The 18,425-nt window shown below is 52.7% G+C and overlaps 1 protein-coding gene across 7 annotated transcripts in view; it reads left to right on the top strand.

The window, feature by feature from the left end:
* GNB1 (G protein subunit beta 1) overlaps positions 1-14,945 on the top strand; it is a 92,297-nt gene extending 77,352 nt beyond the window's left edge. For 4 of the 7 annotated variants that reach the window (XM_036832118.1, XM_036832110.1, XM_036832145.1 and 1 more), the window contains 6 exons: positions 291-453; positions 8,781-8,847; positions 10,325-10,526; positions 11,162-11,378; positions 12,931-13,046; positions 13,284-14,945. In XM_036832118.1, coding sequence (XP_036688013.1) covers positions 291-453; positions 8,781-8,847; positions 10,325-10,526; positions 11,162-11,378; positions 12,931-13,037 — 756 coding nt within the window. In that variant the 3' untranslated portion in view covers positions 13,038-13,046; positions 13,284-14,945. Of the gene's footprint in view, positions 1-290; positions 454-8,780; positions 8,848-10,324; positions 10,527-11,161; positions 11,379-12,930; positions 13,047-13,280 lie in introns of all 7 variants that reach the window. The other 3 variants (XM_036832135.1, XM_036832109.1, XR_005017327.1) reach the window with 2 other exon arrangements.
* The last annotated feature ends 3,480 nt before the right edge of the window (positions 14,946-18,425 follow it).

Raw genomic sequence — 18,425 nt, 5'->3', positions numbered from 1 at the left:
ACTGCTGAGGGCCTGGGTTCGCTCCCTGGTTGGAAAACTAAGATCCCACAAGCCACGCGGTGTGGCCTAAATAAATAAGTAAAACTGCATTAAATTGGTGTGCAGCACTGGATTTCTAATTAAATTATTACTTTATCTGACTGCCCACACATATAAAATATTTTCAAAATAATTTTGGCCACTGTTTTGCTGTGCAGTGAAAGTTGAAGACTAGAAGCGGGATCATAAGTGTCAGTAGTTAATGTTTTTGACCTTGAGCGTGCTTGCATCACGTGTGTTCTGTCATTTAGGTTCATGCCATCCCTCTGCGTTCCTCGTGGGTCATGACATGTGCATATGCCCCTTCTGGCAACTATGTGGCCTGCGGTGGCCTGGATAACATTTGCTCCATTTACAATCTGAAAACTCGTGAAGGGAATGTACGTGTGAGTCGTGAACTGGCTGGACATACAGGTACATGTTCTCATCATAACCTCAAAGTTGTATACGCTGTGTGCCTCGCATGAGCTACATGCTATGGACACTCACCCCTTCTCAATAATTATTTAATGAGATTGGCTACAACAATGGCCAGAAATACTCTGAAAATGAAATCAAACACAGGCCTTGATATTCCTTTACCAGTAAGAAGCCTTTGGATATAAGTCACTGTAGTGGCCCGTTTTCAAGGATTTTGGGAACATAGGTCACTCCGTAACAGCTGGCAGCCACCTGTCTTTTATAGTAACAGGACGTAGTTCGATCTGTTATCTCCTTCTGAACCTCCTTCCATCTTGAACACCTTTCCAGAAGGGTTTCCTAATCTAAACATGCATGAGCGTACACGTGTCTCCCTATGCACACACACACGTATTTATCCACATATTGATACACCCTTGCTGATCTCTTAACATCCTTCATAATGACTAGCATTCTTGTTGCACAGGAAGCAGAACAGAGTCCTTCAGGCTGAGTGCTTCTGAACGTAGCCAACTCTAAGCGTTGGGTGGTATGTTATTTTGGCTTCTGTTTGCTTTGGGGTTGCTTCCTTCTTAACTTTCTGTCTTCTTAAAGTAGTGACTTAGATCTTCCTACTTTTTCAAATATAAATTACCCTCTAAGCTATAAATTACCCTCTAAGCATGGCTTTAGCTGTATTATCATTCAGTGGGAAATATTTTTAATACCCTTTTGATAACTTGTTATTGGTTTCTAATCAAATGACATTATGTTCAGAGAAGATGTTCTGTACCAGTTCAGTTTTTCACATTTATGGAGACTTGCTTCCAGTGGAGCGGGTGGTCTGAGGATGACACGCCGCACGCGCTTGGGAGTCTAGGCTGTGGGGCAGGTTCTCAGCGTGTTCGTCAAAGCAGGACTTTGACACTGTTCACATATTCTCTGTCTTTAGTTTATTTCTGTCAGTTGCTGAGGCAGGGGTGGATTCATGTATTTCTCCCTTCATTCTGGGAATTTTTGCTTCATGTATCTTGAGCTCTGTTAGTAGAAGGTATGTTCATGACTGTCGTATGTTCCTGATGAAGTGACCCTCTTTCTCAGAACCTTCTTTGTTGGAAAGTCGGCTTTATCTGATGTTAATGTAGCTGGACATTAATGAAGGTTAATGAAGGCTGGAGCCTTCTTAGTCCGACTGTTTGCATGGTGTATTTTTCCCCATCCACTTAACTGTATTTATAAACAGAGTCCCTTAGAGACAGCACACAGTTGGTTCTTTCTTTTTATCCACTCTGTTTCTGCCTTTCAAATAGTATGGGGTTCATTTCTGTTTCATGCGGTGTGGGTGCAGTGGAATTTGGCTCTCTCACTTTATGGTGTGCTCTCCTTTCCTGCCTTCTTTTGGGTTACTTGATTTTTTAGAATTCTATTTTAGTTTTATCTGTTGGCTTTTCTGGTTACCTCCAAAAAAGGGTTATGTAGGGATTACAATGTACATTCATAATTTTTCATGGTGCACTCAGAGTTATATTGTATCCATTTATATGAAATACAAGAATCTTGTGGCCATAAATACCCGTTTTCTGCCCTTCCTCATTCTTTATGAAGTTTTCGTAGGTGTTGCATCTCCATGTGTTATAAGCCCCACAATATATTGTTATATTTTTTTCCTTTAAATGTTCTTAGCCACTTGAAGAAGTTTGAATCGTCTTTTACATTTACTCAAATCTTTACCATCGGTAGCACTAGTCATTCCTCCTGAAGACGTGAGCTTTCTTCGGGTTCCCTTCAGCCTGATGAACTTGCTTTACCATTTTTTACTGTTAGTGCAGGTCTCCTAGCAGTGAATTCTCTCTGTTTTCATTTATCTGAAAATGTCGATTATCCTTCATTCTTCAAGAAATTTTTGCTGGATATATTTAATCCTGGGTTGGTATTATTTTCTTTTAGCACTTTAAAGATTTTTGTTTTTTAACAGTTTGTGATGTGCCTTGGAGTGACTTTCTTTGTTTATTGTGCTTTAGCACCTTGAATTTGTAAAGTTTTGTCTTTCACTAAATTTGGGAAATATTAGAAATCCATTTTCTGTTCTTTGTTCTCTGTCTTTTTGTACTCCACTGGGTTCATGTTCACATCGTCTCTTAGGTTCCTACGGTTCTGTTCTTGTTTATTCCATCTCCCGCTTCTCCAGAGCTGTCCTCCAGTACACGTGACTTCTGTCACCTCCAGTGTGTTGTTAAGACTACCCAGCAAGCCATATATGCCAGATGTTCTATTTTTCAGTTCTAGAATTCGTTTGCTTTTTCAAAAAAATAGTTCTTATTTTTCTGCTGACGTTTCCTGTCTATTTATTATGAGCATATTTAGGATCCTTGGGCATAGTTCCAAGAGCTGGCTTTAAAATTCTTACCTGCCAGTTCTAGCAACTAATCCCTTGAGGTTTGGTCCTGGTGGCTCTTTTCTCTTGAATATGGGTGACATTTTCCTGCTTCTTGGTACATCCAGTGATTTTGACTTGTGTCCTGGGCTTTGTGCAGACTGTTCCCCTGAAGCTCCGCCATCTGGTTCCGTTGGGAGCAGCCACACAGCCGTGTGGGAGCAGCTGTCTTGCCTGTGTGGTTCGGACAGATGTTGGGGCAGTAGGTGTGTGATCTTTAGGGCCTTCTGTGGCTTTCTCCTTTCTAGGTTTCCTTCTTTCACTTTCCAGTTGTGGTTGACCAGAACCCTATCTACTGGCTGTTCAAGAAGGTTGGGCCATAGATCTGCATCTGAGGTGTGGCTGCAAGAGGGGGGCGTGCCCTCAGGCACAGGGCACACAAGCTTGTTGAAAAGCAAGCTCACCCAGCGCCTCTCTTTCCTTCCAAGTGCAGAGGCTCCCCTTCGGTTTGTCTGCTTCTGCTTCCAGTGCTTTCAGGTTTTTGTTTTTATATTTGTCCAGAGCTTGTGGTGGTTTCTGTGGGAAGGTTGCTCCTGGGGGTGGGAACCCCCCTTCTCGGAACCCAGCCTAGGCTGCCTGCCCCATCCTTGTAAACTGGGGATTCTGTCCAGTGAGCACCCTTCCTAAACCACTTTGCTTGTAGCGTTGATGAACTCACAGCACATTAAAAAACACATTCTTACTGTTTACCAATCTCTTATTATCAGATTCAGTGTATGGACTTCCATTTTTAATTAAGTCTTTTTAATTTTTTAACACTTTATTTGCTGAAACAAAAAAATAAACTAGTATTAGAGAGAATGTTTTAGAAATTTTGTTTCCTTCATGTATCATGAAATTTTACTTCTTTGGGAGTTGAGTGGTAGTGTTTTTTTAAACGTTTGGCCTCTTAAAGAGTATTTGTGACTTTCTTCAGACATGATACATAATTCAGCTTCACATCAATAAAGGTTAAAATTTGATAAATTCAAATAGCCTCACTTTAGTCGGGGGGTAAAGGTGTGAACGGTTAGTGGGTTCAGCAGATTTGAGGACGGGCGGTCTACATCTTGTCTCGGTCCCTCTAAGCCTCCGTCGGATGACGCGAGTGCTCATCACTCAGGCGTCTCTCGCTGGCCCGAGCCTTAAGTTGAGAGCTCTTTGTTAAGCTGTGGTTGGGACATTTTGTCGTAGAGTCTTAGAGACTCAGTTGCGCAGAAAACCCATCTTGGTGCTCTTCTCAGCAGTCTCCCCGAGCCCTCAGATGGTGTCTGATGGAGTGAGGGCGGGAATCGAGCCTCTGCGCTCAGTTTCAGGAGAGAGGCTCTTGGTGGTCAGTTTTGTGTTGCTGTTGTTTCCAGAAAATACAAGGGCCCATATGGAACAAACAGAAGCTTCCTTCTCTAGAGTTGGCCACCCAGGCTTTGGAAACGCTAGCAATACTTGAGAGAGCAAACATCAGATGGCGTTCTGTCTTCTGGTGTTTTGCCTTTTAAGTTTCTATCTTAAGGAGTAAAGGATGCCCTCTAGAAATGGTTAATGGAATGAATTCACAACGATTGAGACGGAACATTTATCATTGTTGCTGTTACTATGAGTATATCATGTATAGAATAAAACTTGCCGAGTGCTCTCTTGGTGAAAATAATAATACAAAGGCGTTAGATTGTATATTTGAGAAATTAGTAATTCCCTAAAAGCTCATTCTCCTTTCGTAAACCTCCCATCGCAGTGCAGACACATTTACCCTTTCTGAGATCACCATGGTCAAGAATTTAGCCAGAGGTTTCCTGGGGGTGACATGACTGCCTTGTACTCCTGCCAGAAGCCCTTGCGGTGGCTAAAATTTCGTTTTCCAGGGAAGATTTGTCCATGCTGCCCAGGGCTTGAATGCACGTGAAAGCACAGTGGACGGGCCCCCTGGCCTGTTAGTTGCTTCTTTCCTGACAGGCGCCAGCAGGCTCCGCTCTGGGAGGAAAGACATGTCCCGCAGTTCTGCTCCGGGCCACACTGTGCTGCTCTCCGGCAGCCTGTTCTCTGGCAGATAGTTAACGTGACGGCAGTTGTAGGCTTTCTGTGGGCGCGGCCTGGGAAACTCAGACCCCACTGCTCACTTCCTGACCTCACAGACTGCGCCGCCGGCTCAGCCCCCCAGCAGCAAGAGCCCCCTCTCCCAGGCTGGCCACCAGTCCTGGCTGTGCCTGCATTCAGCCTGAGAGGATGCGTGAACCTCCGGGTGGACGGATGCACCCGGCCTGCTGCTAGGTGCTTGTCCTTTGGCATCAGCCGTTTCTGGGTTTGTCTCTTTGGGGTGGCGTTTCCTCGCTCGCAGGCCTTCATGTTACTTCGTTGTAGCTCTTTCCTTTTCACGGAGCTGCTCAGAGAACGCACCCTCTGCTCCCGGTCTCCGCTCCCCTGTGCACCTCCGAGTGGGTCGGCGGCTTTCCCTCCCCGCCCAGCCAGCTGCCCCCGCCTCCCCCAGGTGCCGGCTGGGCTAAGACTGCCAGCGTGATTCACCGTAGAAAGTTTGGGAAAGTAACATTTCTTCTTCTGTGTTTTTAACTTCTAATCCCACCCAGAACTGCAGTGTTGTCCTGCAGAGTTGGAGAGGGTTCCGTTGTAAGGTGCGCTGATTTGTCCCTGTCGTCGGTCATTGCAGCAGTTCCCAGCTTGGCACTAGCGCGCGTGTTGTGGCTATAAATACTGTTCTTGCAGAGAAGTGACTTCTCAGGCCATGACTGTGTTCTCGGGGTGAGTTCCCTTGGCTGAGCCGTTTGCCGGGGCAGCACTCGCAGCGGCTCACGTGTCTGTGCACACTGGTCTTCGGCTTTGCCGTCTGGGTCAGCTGCCCTCTGGGTGAGGAGGTGAGCTCGTCTGCCTCTCTGGACCAGGTTCCCATTCAGCGACACACTGTCATGAGACCGTCCCCCTTCCCTCCCACGGGTCCTTGACCTGAGCGCCTGCCCTGCCTCACTTCAAGCCTCCTCCCCTCTGGACTGCTGCCAGCTCGTCCCCGCGCCAGGCTGTCCCCAGCGCGCCTGTGTCCCGCTGCCACTTGTCTCCGTGAGGCCTGGCACCTCCACACTTCGTGCCCACTTTTGTCAGGGTCTGTTTTCCCTGCCCCTCTGGAGGCCTTCGTAAGGCAGCAGCGCCACTGGGCCAGCCACCCTTCTGCTGAGGACACACACACACACTCACACAGCCCCTTCAGGGAGTTTGCTCACTCTTATATAAGCAAAGACAGTAACTGCCACCGTTCGTTGAGAACTTAAATGTGCAGACAGCTCTGTTCCTCCCGATGATTCTCCGGATTGATCCCAGCTCCTCTGGGAAGGCTGGGGCTCGTGAGCCAGCTCACGGGACCATGCACTGCAGGTTAGCAGCTGCGCTGAGAATCGGGCCTACTCTGAAGCCACTGCCCGCCTCCCAACGAGAACGGCCCCGCAGGCTTCCCCAGAGCCCAGGTGCCCCTTGATGGTCCCCGTGCACACGGGGCGTCACTGGCCTCCTGGGACGCTGGGCTTGTGGGGTCGGCTGCCGAGCCCGCCGGCTGGACGGTCTGGTGTTCATGGTTGGTGAGTTCCCGTCTCAGGGCTGTTGAGCCTTGATGCTCAGTACTTGTTTGTTAACCTAATTTAAAAGCTGGTTCCGGGACTTCCCTGGTGGTCCAGTGGTTAAGACTCCGTGCTCCCAGTGCAGGGGGCCTGGGTCTGACCCCTGGTCAGGGAACTAGATCCTGCATGCCGCAACTAAGACTCGGCACAGCCAAATAAATAAATATAAAAAGAAAAGCTGGTTCCCACCTTTTCTTTCTGGGAGGAAAAAAGATTTTTGTAAAAAATATAATATCCACCTGGTTATTGTCTTTTTCCCTCAATGTACAAAATACAGAGACCAAAAAAGTGAGTTATGAGCCAGCAGCTCTGACTTTGCCTAATGAAAAGTAGTATCTGGATAGGGTTGACCCTTGAACAACACAGGTTTGAACTGTACTGGTGCACTTACACCTGAGGTTTTTCTCCAAATACAGCACACAGGAGCCCAGGTGGGCTCCGTCCCCAAGGAGACTGAGGAACCGCTGTCACGAGGGCCGACTCTAAGTTCTGTGCAGATTTTCAGCCTTGAGGAGGCTGGCACCCCCGGCCCACATGTTGTTCGGGGTCAACTGTGTATATTTTGAAAACTCAAACTACAGGAAGTTAGAAAATGAACACCAAAGCCACCTCAGTGCTCTCCACACGCAGTCTCTTAGGTCCCTGAGACGCCCTCGCCCCAGGACCAGGCCGGGCTCCGTGTGTGCTGCCCCGCCCCTCCTCTTCATCTGCTTGTGTCTTGGAGTCTTAACAGCGTTTGTGATCCCCAGGTACTGTGTGTGGTTTTGTAGATGTGGTCATTTCCCGCAGCCTGCCTGGCTCCTGAGGGTCAGCCAGCTGACGTGTGCTGACCACCTGAGGCCCTGAAGAGGCCAGCGCAGGTTGCTAGTGCTCGAGAGCCGAGGCTGTAGCCGGCAGCCTCTGGTCCTGGGGGCGGGAAGCTCGTGGACTCCCTGGGGCTGGACCGCCGCCTGCACGAGGTGGGACAGAGGTCATCTTTGAGGTCGTGTTTCTTTGTGCTGTTGACCTAGGAGTGCCCCTGTCTGGCCCTGTGTGAGACCAGGTGGTGCTGGGGTCTCCACGATGCTCCTCCCTGTCTGCTGTGATCCCAAGTCAGACAGCCTAGTGCTGTGATGGCGGGTGTGAGTGTCCCAGGGCTGGTTCCCAGAAGGCTGGCTTGAGCGAGGGTGAGAGTGTGCCAGGAAGTAAGTGCTGTTCTCAGAGCGGAACTTGGGCTGAGACTCAGCGGGAAGAGAGACCCTCAGGGCGGCTGAGGGCGCCCGTGTGCTCCCTGGTGTCCTGTGGACGTGATGTGGCCTCCAGGGAGCACTTGACCACAGGTCCTTGTCTAGGCACGTAGTTGATATTTTGAAATTGTTCTCTCTCTCTGTTTTTTCTATGGGAGACAGTACAGTAATATGTTAGATAAGTGCTTTATTTTCCCAATATTCTTATACTTTCCACATCAGCAGCCTTCAGTGGGCCTCCTCTTTGTATTTTGTCTTTGATCTTACTGATTGACACAGCGTCACACGTGGCTCTGGTGTGGCCTGGGAAGACCTGGCAGGCATGCTTCTCCCTGGCAAGAGCCCAGCCTGCTGGGGGCAGGGGCTGCTCTGCCACCATCCCCTGGGTCTTCCGGGGGCAGGTGTGCTTACCTTGCACGTGCAGTTCTCAGGGTCACTTACACTAAGACAAAAGCAGAGGTCATGGTAAACAGGGCTAGTTCAGTAGAAGTCACATGGAGGTCCCGCAAAATGGATTTTCTTTGTGTTTGCCCTTTCTTATTCCAAAAGCTGATCCAGGCTGGGCATCTGGCCTCAGCCCCAGCTCTGCCTCGCCTCCCGTGTGCTCAGAGGGGTGGCTGGGGGCGCTCAGGAGACGCAGCTGTTTCCACGCTGATGTTTGACGCCAGCGCTTGTCCCGTAGAAAACAAATCCGCCCCCACGCCCATCCTCATCTCTGGCTCTGGCTGGCCCCTGCAGAGCCTCCGCCCCTGCTCCTCCCAACGTGTCCAAAAGGGCAGGGGCGGACAGGTGCGCTTGCCTCCCGAGCCTCCTGGGGCGCCGTGCTCACCCGGAGTCCAGTCCTCTGGGCCTGGGGCTGCACCGGCCTGTCCGGGCTCTGGCTCTTGCCCAGCAGTGCGTGTTGTCTGTGCTGCTTTCTTCCTCTTTGCAGCACACACAGCAGGGGCCAGAGGGTGGTGGACGAGGTATTTGTTTCCCCTTGCTGTGGACCTTCCCGCCATAGTTGCTCTGCCAACATGTTTTTCCATTTATGAGATCATAGAGTCGGGGGCTTGAAGGCTGGGGCCATCGTGTGGGTCTGTTTTCCAGGTTACCTGTCCTGCTGCCGTTTTCTGGATGACAATCAGATTGTTACCAGCTCTGGAGACACCACCTGGTGAGTACTTGAGCACCAGACCTGTCTTAATGCTGCTCGCCTTGGCCCGTAGCTCAAGATGCAGGGGAGTTCTCAGTTAGGCCATTTTAACTGGAAATGGCCAGGAGGCTTCAGACACAGGTGGCAGTGAGCGATGGGTGGGTTCATGGTGCTCTGTGCAGATTTTAAAGCTCAGAGTTCGATTTTGAACAGCTAACAACTGATTTTGAAACTACAGTTTTGCATGAAATGCCCCCTTTTCTTTTCTCCCCCTGCATATTTTACCTTTCCAGGCTACCTTTCAGTAGCGCTTGGGGGAGTGGGTGTGCTTTACTCCCTCTCTTAGGCGAGCGCTGCCTCACTGTGGACTCTGAGCACAGCTTTAAAAAGCTTGTCACTTGTCACAATTTCACGTGAATTATATCAAACTAATTAATTTTTAGAGTTTCACCCTATTTTTGGATAGACTATGTAAACCTCTGTAATGTTTTCACTCGAAGCACCAAAGCATATCCTTTTAAATCTTTAGATAGTTGAGTCATTTTAGGCTTAAACTCTCCTTGTGGGTTATTCTGGTCCTTTGAGGCATGTGGTGGTCAGGAGCCAGCGGGCCACGCAGGGGACAGGGGGTGCCCCGGCTGGGTCCTGTTTCATAAGGTGTCCTTTTTATGTATGTCCATAGGTTCACCAAAGATTTATAGTCTATCTGGACTGTCAGTTGGGGAAGAATTTCTGTATTAGAAGATATTTTTGAAAGCTTTTTCATTCATGAGCGATGTTTTTCAGACCCTGGGAATGTCTTGCGTCCTTCTGTCATCCCTCAGGCCCTAGCAAGGGGCCCTGCACGCTTGGATTTGGGTGGTTGGGCTGAGCCAGGTTTTCTGCGAGGCTTACGGGAAATGAGCAGCTTCCGGTGGCGTTGCTTCTGTGGGTGAAGCACAGAAACAGCACATGCTGTCCTCGTGGCGCTGCTGTGTCTCACCTTTGACTGCCCTCCGTGTAGCCACCCGCGCTGACGGCTGCGGGCCCGAGCCTAGCTCTGCTGCCGCTGAGTGACCCCAGTTAAGGGCCGTCATCTCCTCATCCCAGCCCGTGGGACCCTGGAGGGCATGGAGCTGGCAGCAGCAGAGAGCGCGTTTTCTGTCCAGCCTGGGATGGCAGCCGGGAGCTTCCTGCTGCCCCTCGTTGAGCCCACGCGGGGGCCGCATGCATCCCTCCTTGAAAGGGACTCGGGCTCCCTCTTTTGTTGGTGTTTGAGTTGACGTGGAAATCACAGTTACCATAAAGCCCGTGGGCGTGTGCTCATCTGTATTGTGTTTGTTTATTGTGTTTATTCGTTTGCTTTGTAACAAACCCCTCTGAACAAAGTAGCATTACAGGTTTTAGATTTGTCTTAAGTGCAGACGTTTACTGCAGTCCTGGGGGGTTTGAAGGACCGTTTGTCACGGGACTGGTCTCCTGAGCAAGTGGGGTGACCGCTGTCATTGCTCTGCTCCAGTGCCCTGTGGGACATTGAGACCGGCCAGCAGACGACCACGTTCACTGGACACACCGGCGATGTCATGAGCCTTTCGCTTGCTCCGGACACCAGACTGTTTGTCTCTGGTGCTTGTGATGCTTCAGCCAAACTCTGGGACGTGCGAGAAGGGATGTGCCGGCAGACCTTCACCGGCCACGAGTCCGACATCAACGCCATCTGTGTGAGTTGGGGTCCGAGGTGCGGGGCGGGGGCCCTTCGCCGGCCGTTAGCGCGTTAGAGTCCTGCTCCGGAGCCACGGGCTGCATCTTCAAATTTGGGAATGTTTTCAGGGTTAGATGGTCTCTCTTTTCTATGCAGATACAGTCAAATTGAAAAAAACTCCCTGTGGGAGACTTAGCCGTGACTTGATCTGTCCTTGCTGAGGCCTGGCGTATCTCCCGGTCTCGGGGTGACCAGTGACTGTATCACGCGGCTTCCCCCGTCAGGGACAGGCAGTGCCGCAGCTGAGCCCGTTGGCCCAGCTCTGCGGGGGCGCGTGGGGCACGGCGGTTGAGGCAGCCTGCCCTTGTCCCTGGCACCCTGACCGGTGGGCCCGGCCTCGCAAGGAGCCGTCCTCCCCGGGCTCAGCCTGGCGGCCGGCGGCCTGCAAGGAGCCCAGCCCATCGGTGATGGCCACGCTCCTGCTGCCTCCTTGGGAGGACGGGGTGGGGAGGGGAAGCCGGCTCTTCGGGGAGGACGAGCACGTCGCGCCACCCCCGTGCGGGGCCTGCAGTCACTCTGCTGTCAGGCAGTTTACGTTTCCAGTATTTCTTTCTGTGCGTTTGCAAATCGTCTTGGTTTGCTTTCTCTCTCCAGTTCTTTCCAAACGGCAATGCGTTTGCCACTGGCTCGGACGATGCTACCTGCAGGCTGTTCGACCTCCGTGCGGATCAGGAGCTCATGACTTATTCCCATGACAACATCATCTGCGGGATCACCTCCGTCTCCTTCTCCAAGAGCGGGCGCCTCCTCCTCGCAGGGTACGACGACTTCAACTGCAACGTCTGGGACGCCCTCAAGGCCGACAGGGCAGGTAGGCAGCTGCTGCGCCTCGCCAGCTCACCAGCACGGACGGGCCGCACGCGAGCTGAGATATGTAGGCCCGGCATGGGGACGGGAGGCAGGCCAGTGGCGGCGGGCTCTCGGCGGCGGCACACGGTGGGCAGGAATGGGCCAGCCACTTGGTCTTCACGGCCCCCCTCCATCGGGCACGTTGGAAGCACAGACTGGAGCTCACACGTGAGAGGCAGGCAAGAGGTGTGTCGCTCTCAAGTGCATTAAAACGCAGGTTGTGCAAAAGATGAGAACTTGCAGTGTTGAAGACGGGGGTTCAGGCGCATGAATTGATGCTCATGGAGTCTTCAGTGCCGGAGAGGGTGGGGAAGGGAGCGTGGCTCCGAGCCCATGGCCTCCCGCTCTGGGTGGATCTGCTTCCTGCTCTGCATTGAGCCCCTCTTGCCTCTCCTGCTCCCCCACGTGCCCCCGGCGCCCGCGGCCTCTGCCCCGACAGTGCCTGCTGACACTCAGAGGAGTGCAGGAGGCGCATGGGGGTGCTCTGAGATGTGGCTCGGATTCCTCTGGAAAAATGTGGAACTTTCTGGCTGATGACTGCTGAGTGTCGACAGGAGGCCCTGTCTTGGGTGGGGTTCACTCTGTGATATCCCAAAGGCCCTCCCTCAGCGTCCATCACCAACCTTCTGTATTCTGTGCTCTGCACCAGGCCCCGGGCATCACGAACAAATGAAGAACAGCCTACAGCCTTCACTCTCGTGCTGTATTTTTGTTGTGCTTTCTGTTGCTTCTTTTAAATAAATTTATTTATTTATTTATTTATTTTGGCTGCATTGGGTCTTCGTTGCTGCGCACGGGCTTTCTCTGGTTGCAGCGAGTGGGGGCTGCTCTTCGTTGTGGTGCGCGGGCTTCTCGTTGCGGTGGCTTCTCTTGTTGTGGAGCATGGGCTCTAGGCGCACGGGCTTCAGTAGTTGTGGCACGTGGGCTCAGTAGTTGTGGCGCACGGGCTCTAGAGCCCAGGCTCAGTAGTTGTGGCGCACGGACTTAGTTGGTCTGCGGCGTGTGGGATCTTCTCGGACCAGGGCTGGAACCCGTGTCCCCTGAACTGGCAGGCAGATTCTTAACCACTGCGCCACCAGGGAAGTCCCCTGTTGCATTTTTTATTTAAGCTTTTTATTGTCGGGAGTGTTCAGGAATTGGTGCAAGAGGCCCTAGGTTGTTGAGTGGGTGTGTTTGTGCCTTTCAGTTGTGTATGTTCCTTGTTGTCATGCTGTCATCCACGTGTCTTGATAACAGACACGTTGCCAGGTTCTCCAGTGTGTTTTCCTTCTGTTTGAATCCCTCCCGCCGCCGTGGGCACGTCCACCATGGGAGAGGAGCACGCTGACCCTTCCTCGCCTTGGACAAGAGTGGGCGTGAGCTTCAGTTTAGTTTCCACTTGACCAGGCTTCCTCTCCTTCCTGGTGTCCTTTCCTCACCACTGAGGCCTGGCAGGAACTGAACCTTGGGGGCTTCTGGGTCTGCTTCAGGGAGTGGCTGGATCCAGGGGTGACCATGCTGTCATCTGCTCCCAGGGGTCTTGGCCGGGCATGACAACCGCGTCAGCTGCCTGGGGGTGACTGACGACGGGATGGCCGTGGCAACAGGGTCCTGGGACAGCTTCCTCAAGATCTGGAACTAACACCAACAGGTAAGGAGCAGCCCCGTGCCCTTCCTGCTGTAGCTCTACGTATGAAATTGTGGGTCGGGGTTTCTAAGATTAATTTGGATGTAGTTGATCTGGACTTGTGGGCAGGTGAGCATTGGTGTCAGCTTGGAGCACTTCTGTGCCCTCAGCCGCGAGCGGGTGCAGCCGTCATACTGACTGTGCACCTGCACCAGCGTGTTCCGTTTCTCTTCACGTTTCTCTAAACTCTGTTTAAAGCAGCAGGTGGACGCCGCTGTGACTGGAAGACCATTCCAACCTTGGAGCGTTACAGTGATAGCATTTCCAATCCACCCCTACTAACGCGGACGCCCTGCACCCCTCAGAACTTCAAAAGGGCAAGACCTTTTCCCTTCACTTATTGCTGAAACCAAGAGCACAATTCCCATTAAGAGAAGAATCTCTGTGCTGTAAACTAAAACAAATCGTGCATTCCTTCCGGGACCATTGTCTTTGTTTATTTTTTTTTTTTGTCTTGAATGAATTTAAAAGGAAATACTATAATAAAAATGTTAACCAGAAGGTAAACTTGAGTGTAATTGTAAGACAGACACACTTTTTTACTAGTTTCTTTGAATTCTAGATCAGTGATCCTGTTTTGTGATGTTCATGAAAAACAAGTTGAGGACTTCATCTTGTAATTGATTCTAAGTTTCAGGTTGTGTTTGTAACAGGATTTTGAAGACATTCATATTTCCTCCTTAAAATATATTCCTTTCTGTTCAGTAGTTAAACAGAGAAAGAGGGTCTAGTGCAGCCTCTCTGGAATTGTGAATGATGTAAATTTAGTCCCTAGTTTTTTTACTTTTCGTCTCGTGTCACATGATCGTTGTGTGCACACACGGCATAGAAGGATGACGCTGAGAAGTCAAGGAACCGAGCACGCGCCGTGGACGAACAGTGGACACCATCAGGCACCTTTGCGCCCCAGCCCGCCCCCTCTACCTTCTCAGTTCAGTTTTAATCTCACCTTGGGTCTCCTTGTGAAGCTGGAGGGAAGTTCATACAACAGCAACAGCGCGACACTACCCTGTGCCCCACCCTGACCGTCAGGAGCCTCTGTTCTCAAGCGAGGTGCCCGTCCTGTGCTTGGATAGTCAGTCAGTTATTTGTGTATGAAACAATGTACAAATCAATGTTTTGAAAATAATGATCTCAAACTTTCTAAGTTAAATTTTAAAAAATTTGATCGTTTGCCATATCGGGTGGGTTTACTCTTAGAATCGCATGCTGTAGAAATGCTCAAAAGTGCATATAGGACTCAGTCCTTAGATGTTCTCTTTCTTTTCAGAAATAACCTCTTTAAAGCTGTAACCATTGCTCCTCTGTGCACACGCATCGCATCGGAAGCCGTGCAGTCAGCGGCTCTACACACTCACCTAGCGGGATATTCACTGTTTTCTTTATTCCTTTAAAAACAAGTCCTGTTCCAAACGATTGCTGTTGGAATTGGGGGGTGGGGCGGGGTGGTACAGGGAATGGAGACCCCGGCTCTCTCGTGGAACCAGCCTTTTGCACCGAGGCAGACCATTTTTCTAACACGCAGACGTCCCTGGTTGTGTGCGCGTCCAGTGTGGAGCAGTGGCGTGGGACGGCGCGGGCCTCCTCCCCGCACCAAGCACTCCCGTAGAGGCAGCAGTGGCTTCTCCATCCTGTGTTTGCACCATCCTGTGTGCCCTGCGCCCTGGACCCGCAGAGAGTGGGACAAGCACCCCCCACCCCGCCCCCACCCCCCTCGGCACCCCTGTAGAGCTCTCTGCACCCTGTCCCTCACCTTTTGTATTTAATTTTAAAGTCAGTGTACTGCAAGGAAGCTGGATGCAAGATAGATCCTATATTCACTGTACTGTTATTTAAGATGTAATAAAGCAGTTTGACATGAGGGATTTTGGCGTGGCTGCTCATTTGTGGGGCTGTTTCGGTGTCTGGGGGGCAGCTGCCCTCCCCTGGCTGCCCCCTCTTCTGCCCACGTGCTTTGTCCCCCTCACAGAGAGTCCATGAAAGGGGCGGCCGGTCCTCAGATGGGCCTGCAAAGCAGCAGCACCCCGCCAGCCCTGGCCCCCTGCCACCACCCAGACCGTGGGCCTCTCATCCCCCGGCAGTGGCAGTCTCCCGAGCGGCTGTCCTACCTTTCTCTCCTCTTCTGAGCCTCTGCCCCTACTGGTGGCCCTCCCTTACTCTTCCCTCCCTAAGATACTAAGGACGTTACTCCAGAGACATACTTCCCTTCAGATGATAGAACAGTTTTCATCTTTGTCCGAATGAAAAGACCTGCATCTTGCAAGAAAAAAATGAGCATCTGCCCCACACCCGTGAGAAGCAAACACTTCATTGCATGTCAGTGAGGAAGCCCCTCACTCCACCGCTTCCCTGGACCCCAGCCCTGCCTTCTGTGCCTTCGTGCTAAAGGACACAATTTTCTTTTAGTCCAAAGTATTCTGTGTAAGATTATGAAAGGTAACTTGGTAATTCCCACGGGTCAGACTCATAAGTAAATGAAGACTGCTCTCAGGGGGAAGTATTCCCTCCTGAAGCTCCCTTTTCCAATTGTCAGGAAGACACAGGCAGTCGGTCCTCCTGGCCTTGCCCGTGGGGAGGGGTGGGTGGGATTGGCACGATTGCAGGGGTCTCTCCTACAAGGACCATGGGCGCGGTTTCCCGGTGGTTGACATCCCGAACAGTGGGTTCGCCAGGTTTCAACCTCCTCCCCCGCATCTCTCTGGAATAAATCTGCTCTTTGCACATTTTAACACTGCCAGCTGTCTCAAAATGCCAGAGAGCATCTAAGGTGCTCCCTGGGCTGGCAGCCTGAGTCCTTGGGAGGGAGGGTCTCCTGGGGTCAGAAAGCAAGCCTTTATCCTGGCACAGGGACATGTCTGCTGTCGGCCACCCTCGGGCACAGGGTGGGCACAGGAGCCTCAGCAAGGGCTGGGTAGACTGGGTGCCCTCTGAGCTGGGGCCAGGGGAACTGAGACTCAGCCCCTCTGCTGGCCTCGAGGCCGCCGCCCCACCTCCTCAGCAAAGTGGTCACTGAAAATAGGTGTCCGGGGGCACTGAGAGGACAGCCAGGTGGTGGTGTGAAGCGAAGCGCGTTCCGCACTGCGCTGCCTGGCGTGAGCCTCGGATTTCACGCTTGAGGCTCGGGACCCCTCAGCCTCCTGCGCCTGGATGCACCTGGGAAGTGATGATCTCCTTGCCCCACCCTCCTCCAGGGTGCTTGCCCTTCCACCTTCCTTCCTCCAGCCTCACCTGCAGCCTCCGCCCCTAGTGTCTGAGATAGCAGCTGGCTCTGGTGGGCACACCTGTTGCAGGTGCCATGTCCACGCTCCAGCCAGACCCTCGGCAGCTGGACGTGAACTGGGGCCTTGCAGGGAGCTCTAGGGTCATCTGTGCCCCGATGTCAGGTCTCACCGCCTCTTCCAGCACCCAGTGTTCACGTCCACTTGAGGTGTCCACCCCACCCGGCACCAGCACCCATGATGCCTGACCCTTCACGCGGAGCGCACAGCGGGGTCCTCGGCGTCCCCCTTCCCCCCCCCCGACGGTCCCTCTTCCTCCTAATGTGTGAGAGCAGGAAAAGGCCACCCCACCCTCACCACTCTGCTTGTCTCCCCCCACCATTCCCCACTCCTAGAGTCCGGCCAAATTCTGCCCCTTCACGTCCTCCCTGTGTGATCTGGGGCCAGTTACTTGGCCTCTCTGTGCCTCTGATTCCCCGTGTGAAAACTGCAACAAGAGCACCTGCTCCTAGACACCTTGTGAGAGTTTGGCGAGTCCCACGTCTGTGAGGTGCTAGAGCAGGGAGGGGCTGCTCACAACTTCGCTCTCAGAGACCCCCCCACCCACCCGCCCAGGCTCGCGCCGCCCGCCCGGTTCCCTCGGCCTAGGTTCCCTCTGGCAGCGCTCTTCCTGGGTTTCAGCAGGCCGCGCCCCCGCCCAAGCACCTGGAGGGTTTGTTTCCTGCAGTATCGTGTGCCTGGCACTTAGTGGCCCGGCAGGAAGAGGGGCTGCCCGACCCCAAAGCCAGCCCAACCAGGAGACCGCCAAGTCCGTGATTCCGGACACTGGCCCCTGGGGAGGGCTGGGAAAAGTGGGACAGAAGGGGCCGGACTTGTCCAGGGCATGCTGGCTGGAGGCCGGAACTGGGGAAGGTGGCCTCTGGATAGCCTGAGACGCTCCCTGTCCGCAGGGAGCCTCGGTGCCTCCCGGCCACACCTGTCACCCAGGCCCCTGGCCACTTCCTTTTTTGGGTGCTGAGCAGCCTCCCTCTACCCCATTCCCCTCCACCAGGCACAGCTGAGGCCTACTTCCCCAAGAGCTGGGAGCAGAACCCCAAAGAGGAGTTCCACACCCTGCACCCCCAATCCAAGGGCACCCCCCTGCCTGAATGAGTCCAGCTTTGGAGAGGCAGCCCTATCCACTGCACCCTCTATGGTCCCCCATCTTTCAACCCTCAGAAGAGGAGGGGTCCAGGTTTTGGGGGGGTCTAAAGCTTAAACAGTAGGAGAGCCATGTTTAAGAAAAAGAACACAAAGAAACAAATACCAGATTAAGAGAATCCTGCACCTCTGGCACTGGGAAAGGTTACACCTCTGGCCTTTCCTGAACACTGAGACCCTCTGAAGCAGACCCGGCATCGTCTGCCCAGCCCACAGCCCACAGCCCACAGCCCATGTTGGCCTGACTGGCACCCATCCCCCACCCCCACGCCCGCCTGCGTCCCTGCTGTTGACCCCTCCCTGTCCCCACTGCTGCCCGGCTCGTTCCAGCTCAGCCTTGGCCCTCAGCCCAAGCAGGATCTCCTCTAGGAACCTTCCGGAGGCCCTAAAGTGCCCCTCCCAGCACTGGCCTTCTGGATTGCGGGGTGTGAGTGGGAGGCTCCGGAATCCCCCGGGTGGGCCCAGGGCCTGCTGGGAGATTGCACAACAGGCTCGGATGAAGAAAGCCACGGCCCCCGTTTTCTCATTTCTGAAATGGGGAAGTGCTCCTGCCCAAGGTCTCTGCCTGAGGTCCAGAATGGACAGACTGCCATGATTACAGACACACACCTGCACAAGTTCCTTTTAGAAAGGGCACAGGAAGGGTGCCTGCTGTGTGACCTTGGCTAGTTACCAGGCCAGAGCCGCCTTCCCTGCAGACTGTCCGTGCTCTAGAAGGTTCCTGGGAGGCCTGGCCAAGCATTAGTATTATGTTAATGATCATATCCAAAAACACAGCTCAAAAGGCTTTTCTCTTCTGTGGGTGTGACTGCGGGGTAACTTTGGGGAAGTGGTTGGGTTTACAAAATAACCAGAGGGGGAAGTTATGGAGCTTGAGAAATCCCCCCAAATTCCCGTCATCCTTGCTCCCCTTTCCACTCACTCT

Source organism: Balaenoptera musculus, chromosome 1, assembly GCF_009873245.2.
Source record: "Balaenoptera musculus isolate JJ_BM4_2016_0621 chromosome 1, mBalMus1.pri.v3, whole genome shotgun sequence".
Lineage (NCBI taxonomy): Eukaryota > Metazoa > Chordata > Mammalia > Artiodactyla > Balaenopteridae > Balaenoptera > Balaenoptera musculus.
Note: the sequence above shows the minus strand (reverse complement) of the source record. Positions and strands in the feature narration are given on the sequence as shown.